This window comes from Apodemus sylvaticus, chromosome 3 (assembly GCF_947179515.1).
Source record: "Apodemus sylvaticus chromosome 3, mApoSyl1.1, whole genome shotgun sequence".
In the NCBI taxonomy this organism is placed as follows: Eukaryota; Metazoa; Chordata; class Mammalia; order Rodentia; family Muridae; genus Apodemus; species Apodemus sylvaticus.
Window position 1 is genome coordinate 151,509,059 of NC_067474.1, and position 26,301 is coordinate 151,535,359.

The 26,301-nt window shown below is 45.1% G+C and overlaps 1 protein-coding gene across 16 annotated transcripts in view; it reads left to right on the forward strand.

Moving 5' to 3' along the window:
- Eif4g3 (eukaryotic translation initiation factor 4 gamma 3) overlaps positions 1 to 26,301 on the forward strand; it is a 208,974-nt gene that overhangs the window by 37,607 nt on the left and 145,066 nt on the right. For 13 of the 16 annotated variants that reach the window (XM_052177835.1, XM_052177840.1, XM_052177839.1 and 10 more), the window contains 2 exons: positions 5,473 to 5,548; positions 23,467 to 23,595. Coding sequence is in view for 13 of the 16 variants with exons in the window: in XM_052177839.1 (XP_052033799.1) it covers positions 5,473 to 5,548; positions 23,467 to 23,595 (205 nt within the window). In the remaining 3 variants the exon portion in view is untranslated. Of the gene's footprint in view, positions 1 to 3,129; positions 3,149 to 5,472; positions 5,549 to 23,466; positions 23,596 to 26,301 lie in introns of those variants that run through there. The other 3 variants (XM_052177830.1, XM_052177832.1, XM_052177836.1) reach the window with 2 other exon arrangements.

A 26,301-nucleotide genomic window follows, 5' to 3' on the forward strand; every position in this document is an offset into this window, starting at 1 on the left:
CATTGGTTAAAGTATTGGGCCTCTTTTGACCTTTGCCAGGCAGAAGCCGAGTTCCTGGATTTTTAGTTGGGCGAATGCTGGCCTCTGTGCCTTGTCTGCGCCCGTCTGGGTTCCGTACTGTGCTGCTGTTGACCGAGCCGGTGATTCTCTGCTCTGGGCATTGTCAGTTCCTGTGTTCTCCATGAAGATACACAGCGCGGCTAGACATTAGTTGCGCTGACGGGATGACTGAGGAGTGCAGCCACAAAGAAACCTGCCTCCTGAGGCCAGTGTCTTGTCAGAGGTTTGATAAATCTATCTCTGTTAGTCTCAAGTTGATCTGTCCCCTAGGGCTACCTATACTCTCAAACTCCAGGGTTTGGGGTGCTCGAAGGAGCAGAACTGTTAGTTCTATACAGTTGCTGATACTGGCCAACAGAAAGCACTTGGTAGCAGTGCTTGAGGCCTGTGCGCAGATACTTTAATGTACCTACCACATAGCTGGAGAGAAGGAAGGAGCTGGGTGATCTGAGGAGCGAGCAGGCTTTGTTTGTTTTGCTGTTGTGAGAGCAGAGTGTGGTTAGGGAAGGCCCAGGGCCAGGTGAGGCATGGTGTGGTTGCTCGTGGGCTGAGGAGGCTGCTGTAGCGTTGCTACCCCAGGCACACAGCAGAAAGAGCCCCTCTACTAAACAGCAGGCCAGAGGCCATATTAATTAGTGATTTATTCATTAATAAGTAATCATACTTCATTTCCAAATGCACAGTGGCTCTCTGTCAGCATGAATGAAAATCCTTTTGGATTTTGTTTGATCTCATTGGGTGACCATTTTTGAGTTAGTGCAGTGTGGCACTTTAGCTTCCTGGAACAGTGTGGTTCTGGCCTACTCTCTAGGTTTTCCTGGATGTGGACGCACTTGGCCATGGATGCCAGGCATGCCGAGGCTCTCTGGCCCTAGAGCCTAGGGAGAGCATATGGATTTCCTAGGCTGCCTGCCTGTGCTGTGCAGAGACTGGGTCAGAACTGTTTCAGTAGCTGCAGGAAGGGTTTTGCTTTTCATTTTGTACGCATGTGTGTGTGCACTTGTGCATTTGTTCTCCAGCAATAAGAAGACATTGGAGTTTTTGCTTAGCTTTCGTGTGTACGTGTGTGCCTTTTGTGTGTATGTGTGTGCCATATGCCACTGTGAGACTGAGGGACTGGAGTCAGCTGTCTTCCTGTCACACCGTACCTTTAGTTTTGAGGCAGCCTCTCACAGCAGGGAGCCCAGGGCCTCCACGCCTGTTCCCTCCATGGCTGGCACCCTCCCTCTCCCCCTTGCACTTGGCTGCTTTGCAGTTGCTGAGGGTCAGGGTTTGGATCTTCATGCTTCCGTGGCATTTCTTCAAACACCTCCATCCCGCTTTTGGTGGTTTTGTTTGTTTGTTTGTTTTGTATGTGTGTTTTGGTTGTTGTTGTTTTGTTTGTTTTTGAAACAGGGTCTCTCTCCAGAGCCCTGGCTGTTCTGGAATCACTTTGCCTTCCCTTGAGTGCTGGGATGAAAGGTGTTTGCGCCATACCCTTGGTCTTTGCTTTACTGTGCCCTCACTAAGCTCTCACACTTAGTGTCTCTGATGAAATAGCAAAATTAATGTTATTAAACCCTGACTCTGAATATATACAGCCTTTTTAACACACTGTGTGAGAAGTTGGGAGTATATATAAGGCACTGACTAATACTAGTCTTACCTAAGAACATATACACCTGTCCTTGTGCTACACATACGTAATTCCAATACTGGAGAGACAGGCAGGAGGACTTTGTGCCCAATCCAGCCTGTGCTACATGAGTCTATTTTAGCAAACCTAATAACCCCAAATCAAACTAAATCATTTTCCCACTCCTCCAAAGAAATCCTGTTGGCTGTGTAGCTCTCTCTCCACAGATGACAAATCAGTGGACTTAACTAAAGTGTTAACTAGTGTAGTTGGGGTTTGCAACTCAAAGTTCGCTTCGTCACAGTGATTTACCATTCTAAAACGTCCATCATAGCAGTTCAAGCTAAAAGATAGCCAGTAGTGGCTGGGGAGAGGTGCTGCAGTGATGAGCTCACTCTGCTGCAGAAAGCCTGGGTGGGTCTGGACCCCAGTGCCCTGGGCTGCCAGCTAACAGCTGCCTCCCAGGGCTCCTGACATACCTGGCGAACACTCACAGGTACAAATAAACCTTTGTAAAAATCTTTAAAAAATTATTTTCGTTTAAAGGGACATAAATAGCCTGTGTCTTAGGCTAAGCTGCTGGCTGATTCCAGTCAGCACTGAAAGCACCTCACACGCTGCATTCCAGAGCTCAGCCTCTGGACAGACGGACCCCAGCAGCTGGACACACGCACCAGCTAGGGGTTCTCCGTAGGGTGTGCTAAGCATAGAGCTGAGGAAGTGCCTGCTTAGAGTTTTTGAGGATTGCAGTTAAGTTCATTTCACTTTTTTTAAAGTTGTGTATGCACACACATGCTCATGAGTGCAGGAGCCCACAGAGGCCAGGAAAAGGGTGTCGGCTCCTCAGGAGCCTTAGTTAGAAGGGATTTTGCCCTGCCTGATGTGAGTGCTGGGAACTGAACTCCTCGGCTTCTGTGTGAGACCAGTTAGTCCTGAGCCACATCTCCAGCCCTCTTTTGCTTATCTTTTTAGACAAGATCTTCCACTAGTCCAGGCTACCTACCCTCCTGCCTCCCCTTCCTGAACTCCAGCGACCACACCCAGTGCCTTCGCTTTTGCTTTTTCTTCCTTTCCTTTGCTTTCTTTTCCTCTGTGGGATTTGGAAGCAGGCTTGAGCTCCATCGATTGATTTTTATTTTACTGGCCTTTGTTTTTTAAATAGAACTGTAGTTTTGTTTTAAACAGTCAACAGCAGTTTTTTGTTAATTTGCAGACTATCAAAATGAAATCAGCATTTTTATTTGTAGAAACAGGAAGAATATTTGTTCCGTGGGCAAATGATGTCTCTAGCACTTGTGTAATTATAGTCATCTGATTAACCAGCAGAGGGACTGAAAGCACAAGGCCTGCATGGCTGAGCTGCTCGGAGGAGCACTAGTAACTCCCTTGAGAACTCCCTCCCGTCGAGAATGAGCTCTTCCTGGAAACGCTGTGCGCAGTGCAGAAGGGAGTGTGCCTCATTCTCCACCTGCTGTAAGAACCATAGTAGAAGTCAGTGCCAAGAGGTTTACTTCAGTGAAGTGGTCCTTCATTCTGAGAGGGCTGCCAGCTCACCGAGGAGGAGTCCTGGAGCTCGCTCGGCTCTGCTCTCTACAGGGTGTGCAGTGTGTGTGTGTGTGTGTGTGTGTGTGTGTGTGTGTGTGTGTATACAGTGCTGTGTATGGTGTATGTGTGCTGTGTGTATATAGTGTATGTATAGTGTGTGATGTGTGTATAGTGTCGTGGGTATAGTGTGGTATGTATGTATAGTGTGTAGTAGATTGTGTTTAAAATGTATGTATACATAATATGTGCTGTGTATAGTGTGTGTGAGCGTATAAAAATATATATATGCAGTATGTATGTGTAGTGTACTGTGTGTAAAGCATATGTACCATGTGTATGTCTGGATTGTGTATGGAGTACATGTGGCTTGTGTGGAGTATGTGTGTGTAGAGTGTGTGTACACACAGTGTGTGCACTGTGCATGTGGATTGAGTGGTGTGTATGTTGGGAGTGGTTTGGCTGATGTGGTTCCTTTATGTGATATTGCAGCTCCTCCACAGTGCAGCGTTTCCAGTGATTTCTGTGGGGATGTGGACAGTGTATTTAGCTGCTGTGTGAGGTTGCTAGTTTAAAAACTGTCTAGAGACTGCTATAGTCTCGTTAGACACTTTAATGACTAAAACACAGGGTGTGTTTGTTTTGTTTTCAGTCTTCTGAGCTGGCTGCCTGGATATAAGGAATCTATTAATGAGTCAGCCTTTGGCAACTCAGAGTCATTCTTAAAAAAACCAAGCACACAACACAACACAACACAACAGAAAATGACTTCCTTTCATTCTATTTATTATTTTTTAAGATTTATTCATTTCATATGTATGAGTGTTTTGCTTGTGTGTGTGTGTGTGTGTGTGTGTATTTGTATGAGTGCATGCATGCAAACCATGTGTATTCCTTTTGCCTGTGGGGGTCAGAAGAGGGAATTAGCCCCTCTAGAACTGCGCTAGGGATAGCTTGAGCTAGCATGTGGGTGTTGGTAACAACGCAGACACTGAGTGTTCTCAGTTCCTCAGCCATCTCTCTATGCTTTGCTTTTTGAAGTAGTCTCCTCGTGTAACCCTGACTGGCCTAAACTCAATCTGTGACCATTCTTGCCTCCGCCTCCTAAATGCTGAGCTACAGCTGCAATCCCCCCACCTGTCCATGCCTCATGACCTGTCTCCCAAACTTTCTTGATGATTCAGAAAGAAACATTATACAAGAAGTATTAAGTATTTTGTTGAGGGAAGTTTTTTTCATTTGGGGTTTATAATACATTGATTAAAAAGGACTTAATTGGCTGGTATCAGGTTATTTATATCAGGATTGTTAGATTTTCTTATGTGAAAGTAAAATAATTGGGCTGGAGAGATGGCTCAATGGTTAAAAGCACTGACTGCTCTTCCAGAAGTCCTGAGTTCAATTCCCAGCACCCACATGGTAGCTCACAACCATCTGTAATGGGGTCTGGTGCCCTCTTCTGTGTCTGAAGAAAGCAATGGTGGTATACTCATGCATAAAACAAATAAATGTTTTTAAAAAAAGAAAGTAAAATAATTTGTATCATTTGTATCTGTTGAAGGCACATAACCTGGCCATGTCATGGCCTCATGCAGAGACAGTGCCATGGCCTTTGTCCCTTGCACAAGGTCAGACTGGAGAAGCAGTTCTCTTCCAAATAGCCACACTGGCTGGGATGGTGCCTGTCTCCCATTTGAAGTTGAATAAAATGATAGTTGTCTGTCTTTTTAGTACAATGTCTTCTTAGTGTTCTGAAATATTTTAAGTGACTGCTGGAGCACCTGGTTTTTAAAATGGGAAGCTGGTGGGTTGTTGTAATCAGCTCAATTAAAAGATTTATAGGAACAACAACAACAACAAATACAGAAAACAAGAGAAAAATTGTGTTTGCCCTTTGTGTGGCTAGAACAGTTAAGCACACAGCCATCAGTTTCTCCAGCTTAGCCTCAAACTAAGAGCCTCTCCATGCTGGCCGACCTTCCTTTCTGCTCTGTGTTGCTGCCCTGTAACAGTGCCTGAGTCTCAAGGTAGCTGTGAGAGCTCTGGCCCTTGTTTTCATTTCCAGTGGGTGGAAACGAATTTGGAGAAACTGAACTAATCACATTAGGGGATTTGAAATAGTTGATTTTCCATTTTCTCGGGAGCAGCAGTGTACGGTGCCAAAGGTTGGGTACAAAGTGTGGGTCCTCGTCAGGACAGTCTCCCACTGCTGAACAGTTCTGCTTGAGTTCTTTTCTCCTTAACTCACCTTCCAGAATTCCTCGAGGACCGGTGCAACAGCCTCTGGAGGATCGGATCTTCCCTCCCACCGTCTCTGCAGTCTACAGCACGGTGAGCATTCCAGGTGTCTGGCGGGTCGTCTACTTGAATACAGTACTCAGGGTTCCTGGCAGTATGGGATTGACACGGGCTTTAGGTGGAAGATTCAACAAGATTCCAGTGAAATTAGGTGCATGTTATGTGACCAGGTAATGGTTACTCACCATCAAGCTTTAAGGAGGGGAAGTGAGATGAACATTGTGTTATTGTCCCCTGGGCTTCTGCACCTGGCCTTTCCCCTTTCCACGTGTATTAAGCTTTGGGGACATGGCGTGCATGTGCATACTAGGTGCTCAGGCACTCCGCTGTGAAGACAGGCCTCCACTGCCTTGGGAAGTAATGGTTGGTTTGTTTGTTTGTTTGTTTGGTTGTTTTTTTTCCTCCTATTTTGAGAGACGGTTTCTCTGTATGATACTTCTTTGATCTATGGTTCCTTTGCTTCTGTCTCTCATGTGCCATTACTACCTAGCTATTTTGTAATGTTAATTTATTTTATGTGTATGCATGTTGTCTGCATGTATAACTATATACCTTGTGTGTGCAGTTCCCTTGGAGGCCAGGAGAGGGCACCAGACCTCCTGAGACTAGAGTTATAGATGGTTTACACTGTGGTGTGGGTGCTGGGAATCCAGCCTGGGTTCCCTGGAGAACAGCTAGGGAGTGCTCCTAACCACTGACCCTTCTCTCCAACCCCCAGATTTTAATTTTTATTGAATATTCCTTTAAAAAAAAACATAAATGAGCCAGGCAGTGGTGCACGCCTTTAATCCCAACACTTAGGAGTCAGAGGCAGGCTTTCTGAGTTTGAGGCCAGCCTGGTCTAGAGATGAGTTCCAGGACAGCCAGGGCTATACAGAGAAACCCTGTCTCGAAAAAAAACAAAACAAAACAAAAAAACAAAAAAGAAAAAAAAAGAAAAAAAAGAAAGAAAAAGCCCCCCACCAAAAAACAAAAACCACAAATAAACAAACAAACAAAACCCATAAATGTATCCAGGCACAGTGGAACAAACCTACAATCCTAGCACTTAGGAGGCAGAGGCTATCCTTGCTTACAGTGGGTTCCGAGGTACCCTGAGCTACGCAGAGAAACTGTCTCAAAAAAAAAAAATCAGTTTTCCTTTGTAACTGAGTGTTTTTTCTCTTTCCCTCCATTACATATAAAATATGCACCAGTATTGGGAAGTAGAGATAAGAGATTTCAATTGTGTTGAATGAGGGGTTTATAGAAGAAGGTTCACTTTTCAGTTAGAGGATACATTCGCTAAAATGATAATTCTCCAATGACCCTATGAGAATTTAAGAGACTTAGTAAAAATCTTGTTCTCCCTACCTTTTATCCTTGTGTTGTAAGGAAACAGAGTCTAATAACAGAAACCAGTCGATAAATGAGTATAACTTAAAAGTATTAAGGTTCTCAGTAGGTTGAGTTCTGAATCAGTTTAGTCTTTGGGCAGTATTAGAGCTGGAGCCCAGGTCTTAGAAATGCTAGGCAGTACCATGCCACTGACAAGAGTTTGGGTATTTGTCTTTAAACAAAGTCTTCACATAGTTAGGTATTTGTTTAAAGTGCTTTGGTAGAGCTCGATAAAGTAAGATCGATGGGTAGAGATTGTCTTTGGGAAGACATTTTAGGGACTAGTGTGAACTTGGGATGGCAGTGCGCTCTGTAATGCCAGCCCTCGGAGGCCGAGGCAGGGAGATTCTAGTCGCAGGCCGGATTGAGGTACGTGGTGGGCACTTGCCTGACATGTGCACTGTTCTGGATTCAGGCTCCATACTGCCAAGAAAAACAAGAGCAGATGATTTCTAGAAAGAGCCCAGGGGCCTGAAGAACTTGCAATGCAGAGCCCCGAGATGGCCGAGGGCTAGCAGAGGCTTCAGAATGCACAGATTCGCATGGAGCTCACATGGGGAATTATGGGGTGTGGGACATGAGATCACACCGGGAATTATGGGGTGTAGGACATGAGATTACATGGGGAGTTTTGGGGTGTAGACCATGAGATTACACGGGGAATTACGGGGTGTGGGACATGAGATCACACAGGGAATTATGGGGTGTGGGACATGAGATTACATGGAGAATTATGGGACACATAGAGGTTTTAGAACTTCATCCTGGTCTAATGGAATACAAAAGGAGGGTAAAGAGAAACAACTGACTCCCTTTTAAATTGATGGTGTAGCTCTAGCATGGAAAGTATAATGAAGTGTGGTGGAGAGCGAGAAGCATGAAGATCTGGAAAGACATTGGTCAGTTGGTGTCTTAGCCAGGTTTCCATTGCTGTGAAGAGATACCATGACCCAGCTTTTCGAGACAAGGCTTCTTTGAATAGCTTTGGGTGTCCTGGAACTCACTCTGTAGACTAGGCTGCCCTCAGGACTGAGATCCACCTGCTTCTGCTTCCTTAGTGCTTGGAGTAAAGGCGTATGCCACTATATCTGGTCTTGACCAAGTCAGCTCTTATAAAGGCAAACATGATTGGGGCTGACTTACAGTTCAGAGGTTTAGTCATTGTCATCATGGCTGTGTACAGGCAGGAGTACAGGCATGGTGCTGGAGGAGAGTTTGACACCGAGATCTCTAGGAAGCCAGGAGGACACTAGATTCCTTATTGGACAGAGCTTGAGCATATATGTGACCTTCAAGCCCCACCTCCACAGTGACACACTTCCTCTAACAAAGCCATACTTCCTCCAATAAGGTCATATCTCCTAAGTGTCATTCTGTGGGCCAAACATTCAAACACATGAGTTTATGGGGACCAAACCTATTGAGAACACCACAGTTTTACAAGATGATTAAGCTGTACTTTGACATGGGAGTAATAAATGTATATAGTATACTATAAGTCAATTCGGTATGAGGATGTCTTTAATGTGCTGTGCGGCCAGGCGGTGGTGGCGCACGCCTGTAATCCCAGCACTCTGGGAGGCAGAGGCAGGCAGAGTTCTGAGTTCGAGGCCAGCCTTGTCTACAGAGTGAGTTCCAGGACAGCCAGGGCTACACAGAGAAACCCTGTCTCGAAAAATCCAAATCCAAAAAACCCCAACAAACAAACAAAAACTAATGTGCTGTGCAAGAGAAAGTCTATGTAATTTCTTTGGAGTCTGACTTGAGCAAGCTGATCCTATTGTACTTGTTCATTGGAGTCATTCTGAGAAGGATTTGTTGACACAAGTCAGCTTCCTATAAGCAAATATTACTTTGGTATTAAAGCATTAGGTGATTTTCATTTTTCGCTATTATAAAATAGCTGAATTTTATAATTTCTCTGTTTTAGATGATTTTTGTAGAATATCTTTCTGGAAATGTGATTAATCAAAGAACAAATGTGTTGCCCTTTTGTGCCTGTAATCCCAACATTAGATTTTGTGTGTGTGTGTGTGTGTGTCTGTCTGTCTGTCTGTCTGTCAAGGCCAGCCTGGGATTCATGTTCATGGCGAGGTACCCTAAAACATGTTATTAGTATTTTTCATGAATAAGACTTTGACAGAGTACATTCATTCTTTGAAGACAAGTCCACAGGAACCCTGCTATCACAGGGGATGACTGTGAAGGAGGCTGCTGTCCACTGAGCCTTTCTTACTGTTCGTAGACACGCTTGACTGTCAGTTGTTACATTTATTTGTGAGTTATTTGACTTTCACCACTTAGAGCTACTGTCATACATCCAGCACATTGTATATTGTGCTTCTAGAAGAAGAAGGAACTTCAAGCATTGAAAGCTACCCTTAAATATGATGTTTTCAGCCTGTATTTCTGTTTTTCATACTTTAGTTCTTGCTATATTGCCCGAGTGGTCTAATCTATTGGGTGAAGCAGTCCTTCTGCCTTAGCTTTCCTAGTAGCTGGTTTCTTCGCCAATTTAAAAATGACATTTATTCGACCTTGGGACGAGGCATTACTGTGTATCCCTAGCTGGCCAGAAGCTTGCGATACAGACCAGGGCCGTGTTGAGCTCGCTGAGCCCTGCCTGCCTGCCTTGGGAGTGCTGGGATCTTTAATGGATTATTCATAATCCTTCTTGTTTGTTGGTTTGTATGTTTTACATGAGTGTTACTTTCCATCTCTGGCTGTCCTGGAGCTTGCTATATATTCCAGACTGGCTTAGATATACAGAGACCCTCCAGCCTTTGCTTCTTGAGTGCTGGGATTAAAGACTTGTCCTGGCAAATTATTTACATTCTTACTAGTTTTCCACTCCTCACTTTTGTGGTACTGTGCACACTCTGCTAGTGAGGAGGGGCTGTGTGCTGGCTGCCCTCAGCAGCAGGGTCCCATCTCAGCAGCAGGGCTCTGTATCTGGGCATTATTTCACTGTAGATTCTTTCGGCCTACTTCTCGTCATCCTCTCTTGCCTTGGCATGTGGTGACCATATGCCATGTGGACTGAGTTGGTTAAATTCCCTGGAAGGCCAGCTTTTAAAACCCACACTCTGCATTTGTGGTGGCTGCTTTTCCCTAACTAGGAGTAGTCATTTCAGGTGGAGGCTCTACTGCTCATCAAAAGGTACCCAAGGTTGGACAGGCCTCTGCATGCCTTCACATATTAGCTAGATTCTTTTGTATTTAGTTATTTTAACTTGGTTTATACAAACTTGTCTTTGAAGTATTTATCAAAGATAAATCAAATTTGAGAGATCAGTCCTATTAATGAACCATGAACATCCAAACAAAGTACCCCAAAACCTAACAGTGCAGTACAGGGTAGAGAGAGATGGCGGGCGGGAGGCACTAGCTGTCTGTAGTGTGTTCACTGTTAACTTTCTGGGGTGGGAGCTGTGAGGTAAGCCTGCTGTGCATGGCATAGAATTTTGTCTTATGTATTAAGAGAAATTAGTTTTCTGACTGTAAAGCTAGGGTGTGATGTGATCGCAGTCACACTTAGTAGTTGAATAACTTGCTGTCAGGGCAGTCAGAAGTCTCTTCAGAATGGCTGGAAACTTTTCTCATTAATTGCTTATGAGAGAGAGACTCCTGTGTGCTAAGTTGCTCTTGAAGATTAGAGAATGCCTTTGATGCTGCTGCCAGTTTTGATCCTGAAGCAGTTTGCACTTCATGTATCATTTAGGTCCCGCTTCCTGTATCCTGTAGCTGGATATGACGTTTAGCAAATCTTGGTTCTACACTTTTCCCTAGCTGTTGCTGTCGAGTAGACAGGCAGGCAGTGGTGGCCTGTGAGGAGCCTGAGCTTGCTCAATCCGGTCTTGGAGCATCCAGCCACGTGGATGTTGGCTTGTCTGTGCTGTCGCCCACAGAATCACTGCCCTTTGAAGCAGTGGTTTGCTTGCAGTGTCAGGAGAGGAAGCTGAAGTGGGCGGGCGCACCACACACGCATGGTCAGAATCTGCATTAGGAAGTGTAGACCCGAGAGAGCCCAGGGCAGACAGTGGGCACTCGTCCCAAGAAGACACAGTAGCATGGCTGCTGTGGAACCCACCATTCTCCCGCCTCAGCCTCCTGTGCAGGAATTTGGGTGTGACCATAGAGCTTTTGTTTATGTTTTTGAGCCATGGTTTCACTCTAGCTGAGGCAGAACTAGAACTTGGGGTGTTCGTCTTAGACAGGCCTTCCAATTCAGCCTGGCGTCTTGGCCTCTTTATAATACTCCTTGTCTCCCCTCTCCCCCTCTCCCCCTCTCCCCCTCTCCCTCTCCTCTTTCCCCTTCCTCTTCCCCTCCCCTCTCCCCCCTCTTCCTCTCTCCCCCCTCTCTCCCTCTCTCCCCCTCCCTCTCTCCCCTCCCTCTCTCCTTCCCTCCCTCTCCCCTTCTCCTCTCCCTCTCTCCCCCTCCCCCCTTTCCTTCTCCCCTCCCCCTCTCCCTCTCCCCTCCCCCTCTCCCTCTCCCCTCCCCCTCTTCCCCTCTCTTCTCTCCCCCCTCTTTCCCTCTCCCTTCCCCTCTCCCTCTCTCCCTCTCTTCCTCTCTCCCTCTCTCCTTCCCCTCTCCCCCTCTCTCCTCCCCCCTCTTCTCCCCCCCTCTCCCTCTCCCCTTCCCCTTTCCCCTTCTCCCCTTCCCCTCTCCCCTTCCCTCCTCCTTCTTTCCTCCCCTTCCCCTCTCCCCCTCTCCCTTTCTCCCTTTCCCCTTCCCCTCTTTCTCTCCTTCCCCTCTCCCTTTCTCCCTCTCCTCTTCCTCTCCCCCGTCCCTCTTCCCTTCCCCTCCCTCTCTTCCTCTCCCTCTTTCCCTCTCCCCTTCCCTCCCTCCCCTTCCCTTCCCTCCCCTTTCCCTCCCTCCCTCCCTCTCCCCCTCTCCCTCTCCCTCTCCCTCTCCCCCTCTCTCTCCCTCCCTCCCTCCCCCCCCTCTGTCTGTCTGTCTGTCTGTGCGTGTGTGTGTGTGTGTGTGTGTGTGTGTGTGTGTGTGTGTGTATTTGCGCATGTTTGCATGCAGAAAGTGCTTGGACTAACCCTCAGTTTGCACTTGTTTTGTTTTGTTTTTTTGGATTTGGTTTTTTCGAGACTGGGTTTCTCTATATAGCCCTGGCTGTCCTGGAACTCACTCTGAAGACCAGGCTGGCCTCGAACTCAGAAATCCACCTGCCTCTGCCTCCCAGAGTGCTGGGATTACAGGGTGCGCCACCACCGCCTGGCTTGGTTTGCGCTTGTTTAAACCACTAGTTGATGTAGGATGATATTTTTTCTTGCTTTCTGCTTTTTGTTTAGTTGGTTTGTTTTTAAGATGTGTTCTTTATATGATGTTGCTCTGGCTCTCCTGGAACTCACTATAAGCGGACCGCCTCTGCCTCCTGAATGCTGGGGTTCAGCATGTGTTCTTCTCAGTTCCTACCTTGCCTTGAGAAGGCCTCTCAATTGAGCCTGCGGCTCATGGTTTCGGCCTGACTCGTTGGTTGGGAAATTCTAAGAATGCACTTTTTGTGCTGCCGACGCTGGGCTGCAGATGTGTGCTGGCATGCACTGCTTTATGTGGGTACTGGGGACCCACACTCAGGGCTCATGATTGCAAGGCAGAGCACGCTCTTCCCCCAGACCTCTCCTGACCTACGCCACGTCACCGTAGAGTGTGCATGTCCCTGCACCTTGGGACTCAGTCTCATTATTAGCAGTCTAGATCTGTTTTTTCTGCCTGTCTTTGTAACCACTAATTAATGACATTTATGAAAGTTTACATTCTTTGTTAATATTTAATGTAGCTTTCTCATTAAATGTTAAACCAGAGACTTAATTAAAATATTATTTAATATGTATTTGCTTGATTTTTTTTTTTTCCTCTTTCACAAGAAGGATTAACCTGGGAGATGTAAAGGAGTGCTCTGCTGGTAAATGCCAGTTAGGAATGGCGTTCAGATTTCTCAGATAAGAGTAGAAAGGAGCTGTGCCAGGGCACTTGCTTTGATAGTTTGTTTCTTTAGCCTGTGGAATCATCCACCCCTTGTGCCATTTTATAAAGTCAATGCTCAGCAGCAGAGCATGTCCAGGGAGCAGTAGCTGTCAGACAGGTCCACGGAGCTCGGTGACTCAGTGCCATGCTCAATGAAGGTGCAGTTAGTTTCGGGGAAGCACAGAAACGGCGTTATCTGAGGAATAGGGGTATTGTCATCAGTTGGGGACTTGGATGGAGGGCGTATCTTTAACTATAATTGAGTTCTTGCTTTTGTGAGCACACCCTGCTATTGGGACTCTACTAACCAAAGTGTGGGCAGGGTTAAGGTCTGTGCTTCCTGAGACACTAGGTCACAGTTCATGGTGGAGCCCTTGCTAAGTTAGGGTCGGAGCACTCAAGGCTGAGTCTGTACGGAGGTGTGAACTGTGTGACTGTTCCATTTCCATATGAAACTTTCTATAGAAGGGCATTTTATTTCTTTAGTTTTTACACATTCTAAATATATTGGATAAGTTAATTTTTAGACCTGTAAAACCAGTACAATTTTGTTTTATTTTGGGACAGGGTTTCTCTGTGTAGCTTTTTGTGTAGCTGTCCTGGAACTCAATTTGTAGATCATGTTGGGCTCAAAATCAGAGATCTGCCTGCCTCTGCCTCCTGTATGCTGGGATTAAGGCATGTGCCACCACTGCATGACATACATTTTTATTCTGTCAAGATGAATTTTTAGTAACGTATGTCTATATATGGGTCTGTGTGTCTGAGCCCTGTATATGACCTTGTCTGCATCGGTCAGAAGAGGGAGGGAGGAAAGGATGGGGGGGGGGGGCATCAGATCCCCAGAACTGGAGTCACAGGTCGTTCTGAGCTTCCCCGTCATGAACGTCAGAATTTGGGTTCCACTGGAATTAAAAGAGTAACAAGTGTTCTTAACCTCCAGACTATTGTTTCATTCTTATTTCTTTGTTTAATTTGCCTTTTGACCCAGGACCCTGTCGTCCCGGCTATCCTGGAGCTTGCTCTGTAAACCACGGTGGCTCCAAGCTCAGAGATGTTCTTGTCTCTCCCTCCCAGATCGCTGGAGTTAAAGGTGTTCACCACCACATTCCTTTAATAATTTAAAAAAAGGCTCAGTGGGTAAGAGCACTGATTGCTCTTCTGAAGGTCCTGAGTTCAAATCCCAGCAACCACATGGTGGCTCACAACCATCCGTGATGAGATCTGACACCTTCCTTCTTCTGGGGTGTTTGAAGACAACTACAGTGTACTTACATATAATAATAAATCTTAAATATATAATCCTTAAATATATAAAATTAGGAACCCATGTGAAATAATTATTTAAGCTTTTTCAAACTTTGAAAGTCCTGTTCAGAGGGATGTGTGTGTGTGTGTGCCTCCTATGAAATTTTACATGTACGCGCATGCATACACATGTGAAAGAGGCATAGTATTGAAATGTATGGTTCTGATAGGTTCTGGTTTATGGAAGAAAAATCATTACAGTGTATCTGGAAGTTGGTCAGGCGTCATCTGGAGTGCTAATTGTGCTCTTGTACCAGGTGTGTAATCCCAGCACAGAATGTTCAGCCTAGACATGACTTGGTGGCACATTCTTTCCTCTGGTTGGTTGGTTTTTAAAGAAGGGATCCATTAAGTAGACCTGGATAGCTTGGAGCTTGATAGGTAGACTAGGCTGGCCTTGAACTTGCTGAGATTTGTCTGTATCTAACTCCCAAGTGCTAGGATTAACAGGCATGAGTTATCATCTCTTAATGGCCTGTTCTGTCACGTGCTGTGTAGGTTCCACAGAAGAAGCAGCAGAAAGGGGGTTCTCTTCCTCTGCTTAGACCTGACTAGAGACACAGACTGCTTCACAACCAGGGAAGGGCAGTGGAGAGACTTGGAAATGAGAAATAGTTTTGACCTGTGCTGAAAATGAAAAAGCCGGCAGCACTTAAACAAAAGCAGACTGTCGGAGATGACGCAGATAGGCACGTGAGCCCTGCCATCGCCTGTCCGTGTCAGGTGTGAGGCACTGCTTCGAGGCACTGTGCCTTTAAACTGCTTGTCCTAAGGGAAAGGAGAGAATGGAGAAGGTGGAAGCGGGCCAACAATGCCTTTTCATTCTTTTAAGGTTAGCAAACCATGGAATCCCAGCCGTGGGGGCGCGCTGTCGAGTTGAGGAAATAGTCTCTTGAGATGAGATTTAGCTTGAAATTGTGCACGAGAGCAGAAACTATATAATTGAAAGGGTACGCAGGCTTGTGACATTGGAGCACACTAGGGGACTTAAAAAACATTGAAATAATGTTGGTTGGGTTTTGGAGTGAATTGTAAGAGTTAAGGTGTAGGCCTGGGCATGCTGGTAATGTACTGCCCTACTCCACAGATCTGTAGAGCAAAGCTGGGCGTGGCCTTTTGTGTCTAATCTCAGCTCTTGGAAGGCAGAGGTAAAATGGATCACCAGAGTTCAAGGTTTACCTGGTCTTTATAGTGAGAGACTTCATCTCAAAGAAACAACCAAAAATTATTTTTAAAAGCTTGCATAATTAGAATGATAAATGTGTGCCTGAGAAAAGCTTAGGTGCACAGTGTCAGAGGCCTGTGTCAGGTGTGAGGTGCAGACAAGCTTCTTTATTTGAAGACATGAGTTCCTAGCTATCTGAAAGTTTGGCTGTGCAGACTACATTCTTCCCCAGGGATTTCAAGCTTTTCTCATAACCCAGCGTGAACTTTTTAGAAGGCGACGGGATTACGGGGCTACAGGGATGTAGGATGAGGAGAGGGTAGACTGAGGCAGCCAAAGAAATGGTAGTTGGGAGGAAAGGTCTTGCCTAACTATTTGTGACAGCGGGTTGTGTTGGTGCACGTTGGTCACCCAGCATAGCATGTGCCTGTCTGGTAGGCTGTCTGTGGATAATTTGTGACTTAGTTCTGCAGGCAGAAAACGGCAGGCGCAGGACATTGGGGCCTGGGCCAGCATTGCTTCCCAGCTTGTGGGACCTCACATGGTAGGCCCGCATGTTTATCTAGTTCTCAGGTGATGCCAAGGCCTCTAATCTGGGACACTGCAAACCACTACATTAGACTAAGGCCCTCCAATTCCCTCAAGTATGAAAATAAAAACCAGAGTGCCAGTCATTTCCACCCAATACTGTCTTTCTAGACTTTAAACCACTGTTTATATGTTGGTAACAAAATTTGTACCAATATTGTGAAGCATCAATTATTTAATGGATTATACAAATAGGTTCCCATGGTGACCTGTACTTTTCATTGTTTTCAGGTTAAGGAGAGTAGTTTGAGTCCACTGTAGGAGGGCAGCGGACTGCAGTAATTAGAGCTCGCATCAGGATCATGGGCTGTATGTCTGGGAGAAGTCGAGGTGTTATTAGGGTGTCTCCAGACTTGGGATTTATACTATTTGAAGGAGAACAGTCCAGATTGGCCAGTGTACACAGTTCTGTAAGGCCAGCTTGTGTCCCTGTGAAACTTGTGCCCTGAAAATGATAGCTATGCTAGCTTCTCAGACCTCTACTGTGGCAAGACAGTTCCTTTCTCTCATCTGCAGAAAAAGAAACAAAATCTTTGATTTATTTATTTTATTTTGTGTATGAATGTTTGCCTGTAGATGTGTGTGTGTACCCTGTATGTGTATATGTGTGCATAGTGTTCTTGGAATTCAGAAGAAAGTGTCCCATCTTCCAGGACTGGTTATGAATTCACCATGTGCCTGCTGGGAATCGAACCCAGGCCCTCTACAGGATCAGCAAGAGCTCTTAACCACTGAGCCAACTCCAGCGCAGTACACCAGTCCTCAAACCTGGGTCTCTGACTCTAAAACCTACATTCTTGATGTTGTTTGGCCTACTTACAAGATTCCTGGAATAAATGTTTACCATCTACATGTTTGTGTTTTAAGTCTTTTTTAGAACGTAATGATCAGTGATTAAACCTCAGAAAGGGGACTTAGTGACAGTTCTTCTGTGACACAAACTATTCCTGGAGCGATCTAACTATGGTTTTGATAATACCTTCGAATTTATTATTTGTTGTTGAGTTCTGCCAGTATCTCGGAATTAAGACCAATCACCTTGGATCAGTTATGTAACTAGGTCATTCACGTTGGAAAAGCTGCAGAAAAAGCAAACTGTAGATATAAACATTGCGGTTTTAGATGGGAACTGACTCCCAGGCAGCCCTTCACTGTATTCACAATAGCCTCTTGGTGCTCAAGCACTCTGCCCTCTCTGCAAAACCTAGACCCTCGACAGTGGGTTTCTGAACTTAGGAAAGAGACATGGTGTTTGTGTTACATGGACACAGCCCTGGAACCCAGCACTTGGGAAGCTTAAGCAGAAAGATTATTATAAGTTTCAGGCCAGCCTGAGCTATATACGGTTTACTCTTGCCTTGTTGTGAGACCCTTGATTCAAAAATTCCAAGTCATAGGAAACCAAAGTCCTCTAAATCGTAGATAGTCATTGAAAAAGATACAGCATTGTTGTCGTCCACGTGCAAATGTGACAGCTCTGTGTCCAGTTTTCCGAGTGATTGGCCATAGTTGGGTTGACAACCCCCTGGTCTGTTCCTTCAGGGCAGCGACCTCCAGTCAGTTAAGGGTGGGCTCTCAGGTCAGTTGTCTGGGTTACCGTTAGCAGTCAGCAGTAGAGAGATTCCATGCTGTCTCCTCAGTGCTCTGAGGTTGCCCTGCCGCCTCAAGTGCTCATGAGGTGCTAAGCTAAATAGATCAAATCCCTAAGTAGCCATATAATAGGTTGTGTGGTTGGTTGGATTAATATCATAGTGTAATAATAGTTCTATTTACATGCCCACAAGGCCACTTGGTGGCGAGCAGGTCACAAGTACTCAGTGAGTCTGTCCATGAGGATGGACAGACAGATGCTGACAACCAGACTGCTGTTGACATTCTAGACAGCAGGGCACAGAGGACTGCGGGTATGGGTGTGCCTCCTCTGCTCACTGCTGGAGTATGCTGGGCGTTTTTGTTTTGGGGGAGGGTGATGGTCAAGGTTTTACTGTGGAGTCTTAGGCTGGCCTCAGTCTGGCCTTGTATCCTAGGCTATGATCAAACTTGTGATCATGTTTCCACCTCTCTAGTGTGCCCACTGTGGCATCGTACGTGGGATTTTATGGAAACTTCCAAGTTCCAAATGGCAGGTTTGAAATATGTGCTTGCTAGAAAAATAGAAATCCAAATTAAACTATAAGGAAGAAGGTGCTGCAGTGCATGGCTAATGAACTGCTACCACCCAGGTTTGCCTGTCCCCCTGGGTCTGGTGAGATGGCTGACTGTACAACTCAGGCAACTTGAATTTGATTCCCATATCCTCATGACTTTTGAAAGTTCTTCTCTGAGTGCCACAGGATGCCAGACACTTAACTCACACACATACCTTATGCCTCACAAATCCTAAACATTTTATATGCATCCATCTGTCTGACCATCCATCCGTCCATATATCTATCTAAGGATGTAGTTTGTTACCCCAATGGACTTGTTATTTTACTGTCATAAATGTAATAGTCAAATAGACTTATAACCCTACATTTCTTTTCTCATTAGATAGTAACAAAGACATATCAAAACTGAAGAGAACAGAATTATGAGATCACTTTATTTTCCAGGAAAAACTCATATTTTGGAGAGAAGCCTTTTGTTTTTGTATTTTTATAGACATGGAAAATATGCATGCATATATATATCTTAGCTAAACTTGTATTTAAATTTTTCTAAATATTGACTTGTTCCATGGCATGTTTGACGGATGCCTGTGGTACGTGTTCTGTGGCGCACACTCGAGGTCAGGGGACTGCCTTTTCCACCTTTTGGCTGTGGCTCTCTCTACCCTTCTGTAGGTTCTGGGAATTGAACTCAGGTCGCCAGGCTTACATGGTAAGTTCCTTTACCCGCTAAGCCATCTTGGCACCCCCTTGATTCATACTTTAAAACACAACTTACATTTTGTATTTTTGTTAACCTGCCATGTATGTTGTTTTGTAGTATATAGAATTTTAGTAGATCATGGATGTACCATAACATACTGAAATAAATCATTTGTAGCTTTTGGCATAAGATCAAGGGCAAGATGTAATCAGTATTCTTGCTGTTCTCCACTGATTAACATTAGTTCTCCAGGCATGGGCTTGGATTACCTGGCTCCTTTTGGGAGTTGTAAGGTTATCAGGTTGCCTGACTGGCCTTGACTGGAGCTGAGAATGCCCCTGCCCTCCTGACTTTCCTTCCTTGGCCTCCACATTGGGGTGATAAGCATGAATCACTGTGCTGGTGTTATCCAGGGCTGGGATTGAACCTAGGACTTTATGCAGACCATGTAAGCCTCGTCCTTAGCTTTATCTCAGCATCCTTGCATTTGCAAATTATTCTGTGTTGAGCATCCTTGCTTATGGATCTTTGTTATCTTAACTTTTTATACTGATCTCTAAGTACCTTATTGACACCTGTATATCGTCCTTATGAAAATGATCGGAGTAATGGGGTACAGAAAGATTGCTAATGAAAGAATCAGTTCCCACTCCCTTCTTTTCTTAGATGAAACCAGTTCATAGTACTTTGACTTTTGGTCTCTCTGCCATTACTTTTTGTGATAGTTTGAATTTGAATGGCTCCCAAAGCCTCTTATGCTACGGCTAAGGGTTGTGGCCAGGAAGGGTTTGGTCGTGAGGTCAGGATGTTTTAGTATGTGGGCAGACACTAGAAGGTGGGAAATCTGTGGATCAGATATTGGATACTTTCCGAAACGTATTGTTTTTATAAGGTAGGAAATGAAATTCCAGTTTTCTCCTTTCCTGTTAATTCTCCTCCGCATCCCTCTGCACACAGACCTCTACCTTTCCCAAGACGTGCCCTATGTCTTGGCACTCTCCCTTTCTTTTTAAAGCACTGTCTTTACCTGATAGTCTAAACTCAACTTCTCACTTCCCAAAGAGCACGAGGCTTCCATGCTTCAGACCCTGGAGCCGCTGCTGTAGTTTAGTAACAAATTACCCTGGATGGCAGCACGGGTCGTTTCTGATTGCTCTGACCACTTTCCTGTAAAGGATTTTGTGAGAACCCATCTGTAGGTGAGGCCGAGTCTCCTCTCCATAGTGTGGTAGAAGCAGTTTTGTTGACTGGTGCTGTCCTCACAGACCATGCTATATGTCCCCCCCCCCCAAGATCTTGGGGACAGTTGAGTGGCTCCAGTCTCTATTTGCTCTGACGTGACATCTGCAGTACTCTTGGTACAGCTGACATGGTGATGACTCTTTAATCACCTTTGTAATTTCGAGGTCTGATTTTAATTTTTGTAGGCAACATTATTAGTTTATTCTCTAATCTAGGTACTTTTCTTGTACAATTTTACTTAGAGATACAAGAGACATTGATCACATGGAGTGAGCACATGGTCTTAATGGCAACATTTAGCATTGACCAGATTGATCCAGAAATTGTCAGCCCTCTACCCTGTGTCATTTTTAAAAGTCTTTGGTAGTTTAGAGAATCAGTGTAGATGCTGTTAGGGGTCTTGACAGGAAGCCCAGCACAGGATTGTGTGGCCTGGCTGCAGCTCTTCTCTAAAGCCCAGAGTTACAAGGCCCAGCAGCTGCTCCTGCTCCCAGTGGACAGCTAGTAGGTGCTCTAGGCCTGAGCCTAGGCTAGCCCTTCCCTCATGGCTGTCGTCCTCTTTAGCCTCTCATCTCACAGCCTCACAGCAGCACTCCCCCAGACCTAGTATTTCAAGCTGTAACTTTCAAAAGTATTCCCAATTCTCATTAAGCTATTTTTTTCAATGTAGTATATAAACTGGCATAGGCTGAAATCCCAGTACCTGGAAAGCTGAGTCAGGAGGATTACTTCAGGTTTAAGGCCAGTGTGCTGTCTGTAACAAGTTCTATCAGGTCTACACATAGACTCTAAGAAGAAAATTAGAGCATGCATAGCCACTCCATGGAGGTAAGGCTCTCTCCTGTTCACTGTGAAGTCAGTTGGACTTGCTATGTGCAGGAGGCATGCAGATCCCCAGCCCTATTCCGTCCTGCCATTCCCTAGTCAGATCAACCAAGAAGGCTGGCTGACCCTTCCTCTGTCTTAGCGCTTGGTCTACGATGGTCTGCTTGCTCTCACCCCCCTCTCTTTCCTGCTAGGATTCTGACTTTCTCTGTCCACAACTCCTTTCATGTTAGAATTTTATTACACAGTCCTGCATATATAGAACTGTAGTGTAGCTCTGTAAATGGTTACTCTAATCATGAAGAAATTTTAAAAGAATTCTTTGGTGTAATGCACACATAGTTTCTCTATCTATATTAATGACAGAATCAAATTTGCATGCAAATAAGTGGCTGAACTTATTTTTGTATTAGAAATTAAATCTTTTCTGAATGTTTGACGTCATAGGACATAGAGAGCATCTTCACCATTTTCCAAGAATTGATTGCTATTTTGATTTTATCACCTGGTTTCAGTGCCAAGAACACTGCTTCTCCTAAATACATGGGTATTCCTTCTCATTGTGGCTGAGTACATACTTCCATCTACAGACGAAACAGTTCACGTGCGTGATGCTAACAGCCCCACCCTTGAACTGTCCTGATTCCATACAACAATGGCGTCTGCGTGCTTCAGTGCGTCAGTGCTTGACTGTGACCAGAAGAACTCATGGAATAATTGCCTGTTTTATAAAAGGTCAGATGCACTAGAGTGCCTGGCACTGCAAGTTACCTAACCTAATAAGTGTCAAACAAAAAGAAGGAGAAAGCCCTCCTCTCCTTCCTCCCGTCTGTCTGTTCTGCCTTCCCGTGGATTGACAATGAGGTCAGAAGTTGGACAATGTCATGATGTTAAATAGTATCTGCTGTACTGGTTCATTTAAAAAGTCTACGTATTCTACATATTTTCTCTCTCTCTCTCTCTCTCTCTCTCTCTCTCTCTCTCTCTCTCTCTCTCTCTCTCTCTCTGTGTGTGTGTGTGTGTGTGTGTGTGTGTGTGTGTGTGTGTGTAGGGGGAACTAGGGGTGTGTTAGATTCCTTGTGTGAAGGATGAGAGTTAGGAGATGTATTTGATTCTCTGTGGAGGGGAGTGAGGAGTACATTAGAGATTCTGTGTATGCATGCATAGAGCAGGAGTTGGATGTATTAGAGATTCTGTGTGTGTGTGAGTGTGTGTGTGTGTGTGTACACTGGTATACATAGCTGTGTAGGACTGTGGAGACCAGTGGCTGATACCAGGTCCTATCCTGTGGCTGTCCACCTTGCTTTTGGAAGCAGGGTTTCATAATGAATGCTGGGCTTACCAGTTGGCTAGACAGGCGGGTTATTGAGCTCTGGATCCTCAGTCTCCCTTTCCTTCTCCCCCTGAGCAATGTTTACAGGCATGAATTACCATGTATCTTTTGTTTTGGTGCTGGGGACCAAATGAGGGTCTTGGTGTTATTGTAATAGGTGCTTTTCTCACAGAGTGAAAATACATTGAATGTGCCTCGCTGGCCAGCCATATAAGAATAGTGTGGCCTGCCTTCTCTTCCTCCGAACATTTTGATTAGCCTGTATGCTCTTGTAGGAGTGCTCACCCACATCAGTCATCGACTTGGAGGTGTGCTTTCCTGCCTTCTAAAGTTAGGGACTTGAGTGAGCCTCAAACCCGCGCAGCTGGGGAACATAACTGCTTTTGTTATTCATCGTCCCACAGTTGCTCATTTTGAGACTGTTGTGGAGCCCGGGCCACCTTGACATTGAGTGTGATAGCTGGGTAGCCGCAGATGACCTTTAACTCCTCTTGTCTTGTGTCTCAGGAGCTGGAATTGTGGCCCAGACCACCCAGCCGATGTGCTGCCAGGGTCTGACCCAGACTCCTTGGCATGCTGGACAAAAGCATTCCTACAGCCTTTCCCTTTCTCTTGAGACAGCCTGTCTGTAGCACAGCCATCTCTGAGCTCAGGATTGTCCTGCACAAGCCTCTAGATGGCTGGGCTTATATTATAGGCAGGTGCCATCACTTGGGGACTCCTGAGAGTCTTGACAGACATGTCATGGGATTCTCAGAAAAGCTGTGTCACCTAAAGAGCTCTCCTGGGCTCTGCAGTCCCTCCATGCCCATAGCCATCTGTTTCTTGTCTTTTCTCAAAATGCTTGGTATAGTTTTAAGTTTCATCTCATTTAGAATAGTTTTTGTTTTAGGAATTGACGGAGGTTTGAGATTATGCTTTAGAAATTTATCAAACAGATGGAAATATTCGTGTATTCTGAAATGGTAAGCCCCTGTTCATTCTAGTACTTTCTGTGATTTGGGAGACAGAGTCCAATTTTTGAAGTGATTTTTTTTTTCCTAGTGGTTATTTTGTTTTTTATTGAGACAGGGTTTCTCGGTGTAGCCCTGGCTATCCTGGATCTTATTCTGTAGACCAGGCTGGTCTCGAACTCAGATTCCCCCTCCCTGCCTCTGCTCTTTCTGAATGCTGGGATTAAAGGCCTGTGCCACCACTGACCAGCCTTTAAATATGATTTAACCAGTTCAGCTGCACTTGTAGATTAGATCACTAATCTATTGCTGTTTATTTCCTCACAGGTAACACAAGTAGCAAGACAGCCAGGACCCCCGGCCCCTTCCCCTTACTCAGCACATGAAATAAGCAAGGGGCACCCCAGTCTTGCGGCCACGCCCCCGGGACATGCATCGTCCCCTGGACTCTCTCAAGTAAGAACTGCAGGCTTTGTTTTGTTTTCCTTTTAAACAACATTTCCTTGTAATCTTTGTCTTTTCATTTCTCTAAAGGCAACTGTACTCACTGGCAGTTAGTGCAAGGCTCTTAAAGGCTCAGGCCACCCTGTCCTATGTGTCTGCTGGCCCCTGGTACCCATGCTTTTCATCTTAGAGTAATTAACAAGGAAACAATTTGTATTTAGTTTTTCTTAGTTACTTAAGAAATTGAACCCTTGCTAGATGTGGTGATGCACACCTTTAATCCCTGCACTTAGGAGGCAGAGGCAGGCAGATCTCTGTGAGTTCAAGGCCAGCATGGTTCTACATAGTGAGTTTCAGGACAGCCAGGCCTATACAGAGAAACCTTTTCACAAAAAACCAAAACAAACAAAAACCCCAACAACAACAACAAAAAAGAAAAAAAGAAAATTGATCAATGATTCTAAAACTAAGAGAGGAAATTTTGGTGTGCCAAGCCTTTTTAGTGTCCTCTGGTGCCCTTCCTACTCCTCTGGCGGTGCTTTTTCTGTTTTTTGCAAAAGATCTTTTCTATGGCATGATTACGTTTATTGGTTTCTTTTTTCCCAAGAGTTCCCGGGTCTTGTTAGCTTAATTCAGTGGTTTCGCTGTTATGTACTGGAGATTTCTCAGTGGGTTTTACTCAGGGCAGGACAGACATTCATCTAGCTTTAAGGTGTCACTGAATCTCCTGTATCCCAGGCTCTTCGCTAGATACTGTCCTGCTGGTGATCTCATGTTCACATCTCTGTGGTTAAGAGCTGTCCATGGGATAGGAACCCTGGTCCTTTGGAACAGTGGCAATTCTTGCAGCTACATGCATTTCAAACTTTTGTTTTCATATTTTAGGTGTTTTGGAACTTCACCATTATGGAAGCTTCTAAAATTAAGAAAAAATAATTATAAAACTGATTATTACGTTTGGAATATCAGTCATAGTTTAAAGTATAGAATGTTCACAACAGGAATTGTAATTTGCTAGACCATAATCAGCCTGTTGCTGTATTAAGGACTATATGAATTGGCTTTTTATATAGTAGAACTTTGCGTTTTAAATATGTAAACTCTTGCTTGTGTTTGTAGACTATTTTAGATTTATTTTATGTATTGGTCTATGTACTGCATGTACACCTGTACCCCAGAAGAGGGTATCAGATCACATTATACATGGCTGTGAACTACCTTGTGGTTGCTGAGAATTGAGCTCAGGGCCTCTGGAAGACCTGACAGTGCCCTTTCCTCCGAGCCGTGTCTCCAGCCCCATGTACATAGGTTCTTGCACAGCACCATTTAACCTGTAGCTAAGATACATTAGACAGAATCTCATCAAGTGAAACCCACAGCCTCTTGAGGGAACATTGACTATAGTGAGTTGAGTATAACGGATTGAAGCAGAGATGTTTTGAATGAAAAGAAAGGACTTGGTGTGTACGAGTGGCAGAGACATGCAGAAGCTGGGTTCTTGTGGCCATTGGCGAGCTGTGCTCATGGTGAAAGGGTCTCTAGTGGGGCACATTAGCATTTTTGTCCTGTGGAGCGATGGCAAAGCTTGTTTCTCTCATATTGATCTCTCACAAAGAGCTGGTGCAGCGCACATGGTCCAGGGCTTGTGATGCCACTTGGATGGATGGGTGGAGTTCCCATGGTGAAAGTTGAACCCCAAGCTCTGTCCTTTTGTCAACTTTATAGTCAGTCAGACTCAGATTCACTGCAAAGAAAGTGCAAGAAGACCTACTAAGCCTTATGGCAGTTTTTAAAAAATGTGTTAGTTTGCTTTCACCTGCTTTTATAAAACACTAGCCAAAACTAGTGTTGAGGAAAGGGTTTATTTCCTCAACTTGGAGGAAAGGCTTTATTTCAGCTTACAGACTTCAGTGCACCATTGAAAGGAAGCAGAGGCCATGGAAGAAGCACTGCTACTGGTGTGCTGCCCATGGCTTGTTTAGCTTGCTTGCTTACAGTACCAGGATCACACCCACAGTGAGGTGGGCAGTATAATACACCACAGGCTTACCTTCAAGCCTGGTGGATAGAAGCTATGTTGTTTTGAATAATAGTGGCTCGAATAGCCTCATAGATATGGCCTTGTTGGAGGAAGTATGTCACCTGGGGTGGATTTTACTTAGCATTGCAAAAGCCAGTGCCACACCTTGTCTGTCCGTCTGCCCTCCTACTTCAGATCGGGATGCTATTCCTGCTGCTGCCCTAGTTGCCATGCATGCCTGCTGTGAGGATCCTGGACTGTTCTCTGAAGTGTAAGCCAGTCCAGTTAATGCTTCTCTAGAAGAGTGTCAGTGTCTCTTCAGCAAGAAAACAGTGACTACAACAGGGGCATTTTCTCAATTGCACTTCTTTATTTTGTGTTGACAGAAAATCACACCCCTCCCAAACCCCCTCAGACAGGGTTTCTTTGTGTAGTCCTGGCTGTCATGGAACTTACTTTGTAGATCAAGCTAGCCTCAAACTCAAGAGCTGCCTGCCTCTGCCTCCTGAGTGCTGGCATAGAAACTTAACCAGCACAAGTAGGTAGTGTTCTTTCCTGGTTCTCTGGGTAGCTCTGTTCCTTTTCTGAAGGCAGTGGTGTGGCCTGCTGAGGCTCTCCGGTGGCCAGTCTCCCCTTGGAGCTTGCTGCCACTCTCCCTTTGTGCTGTGAGGGAAGGCTGCACTCAGGAAGGAGCTCTC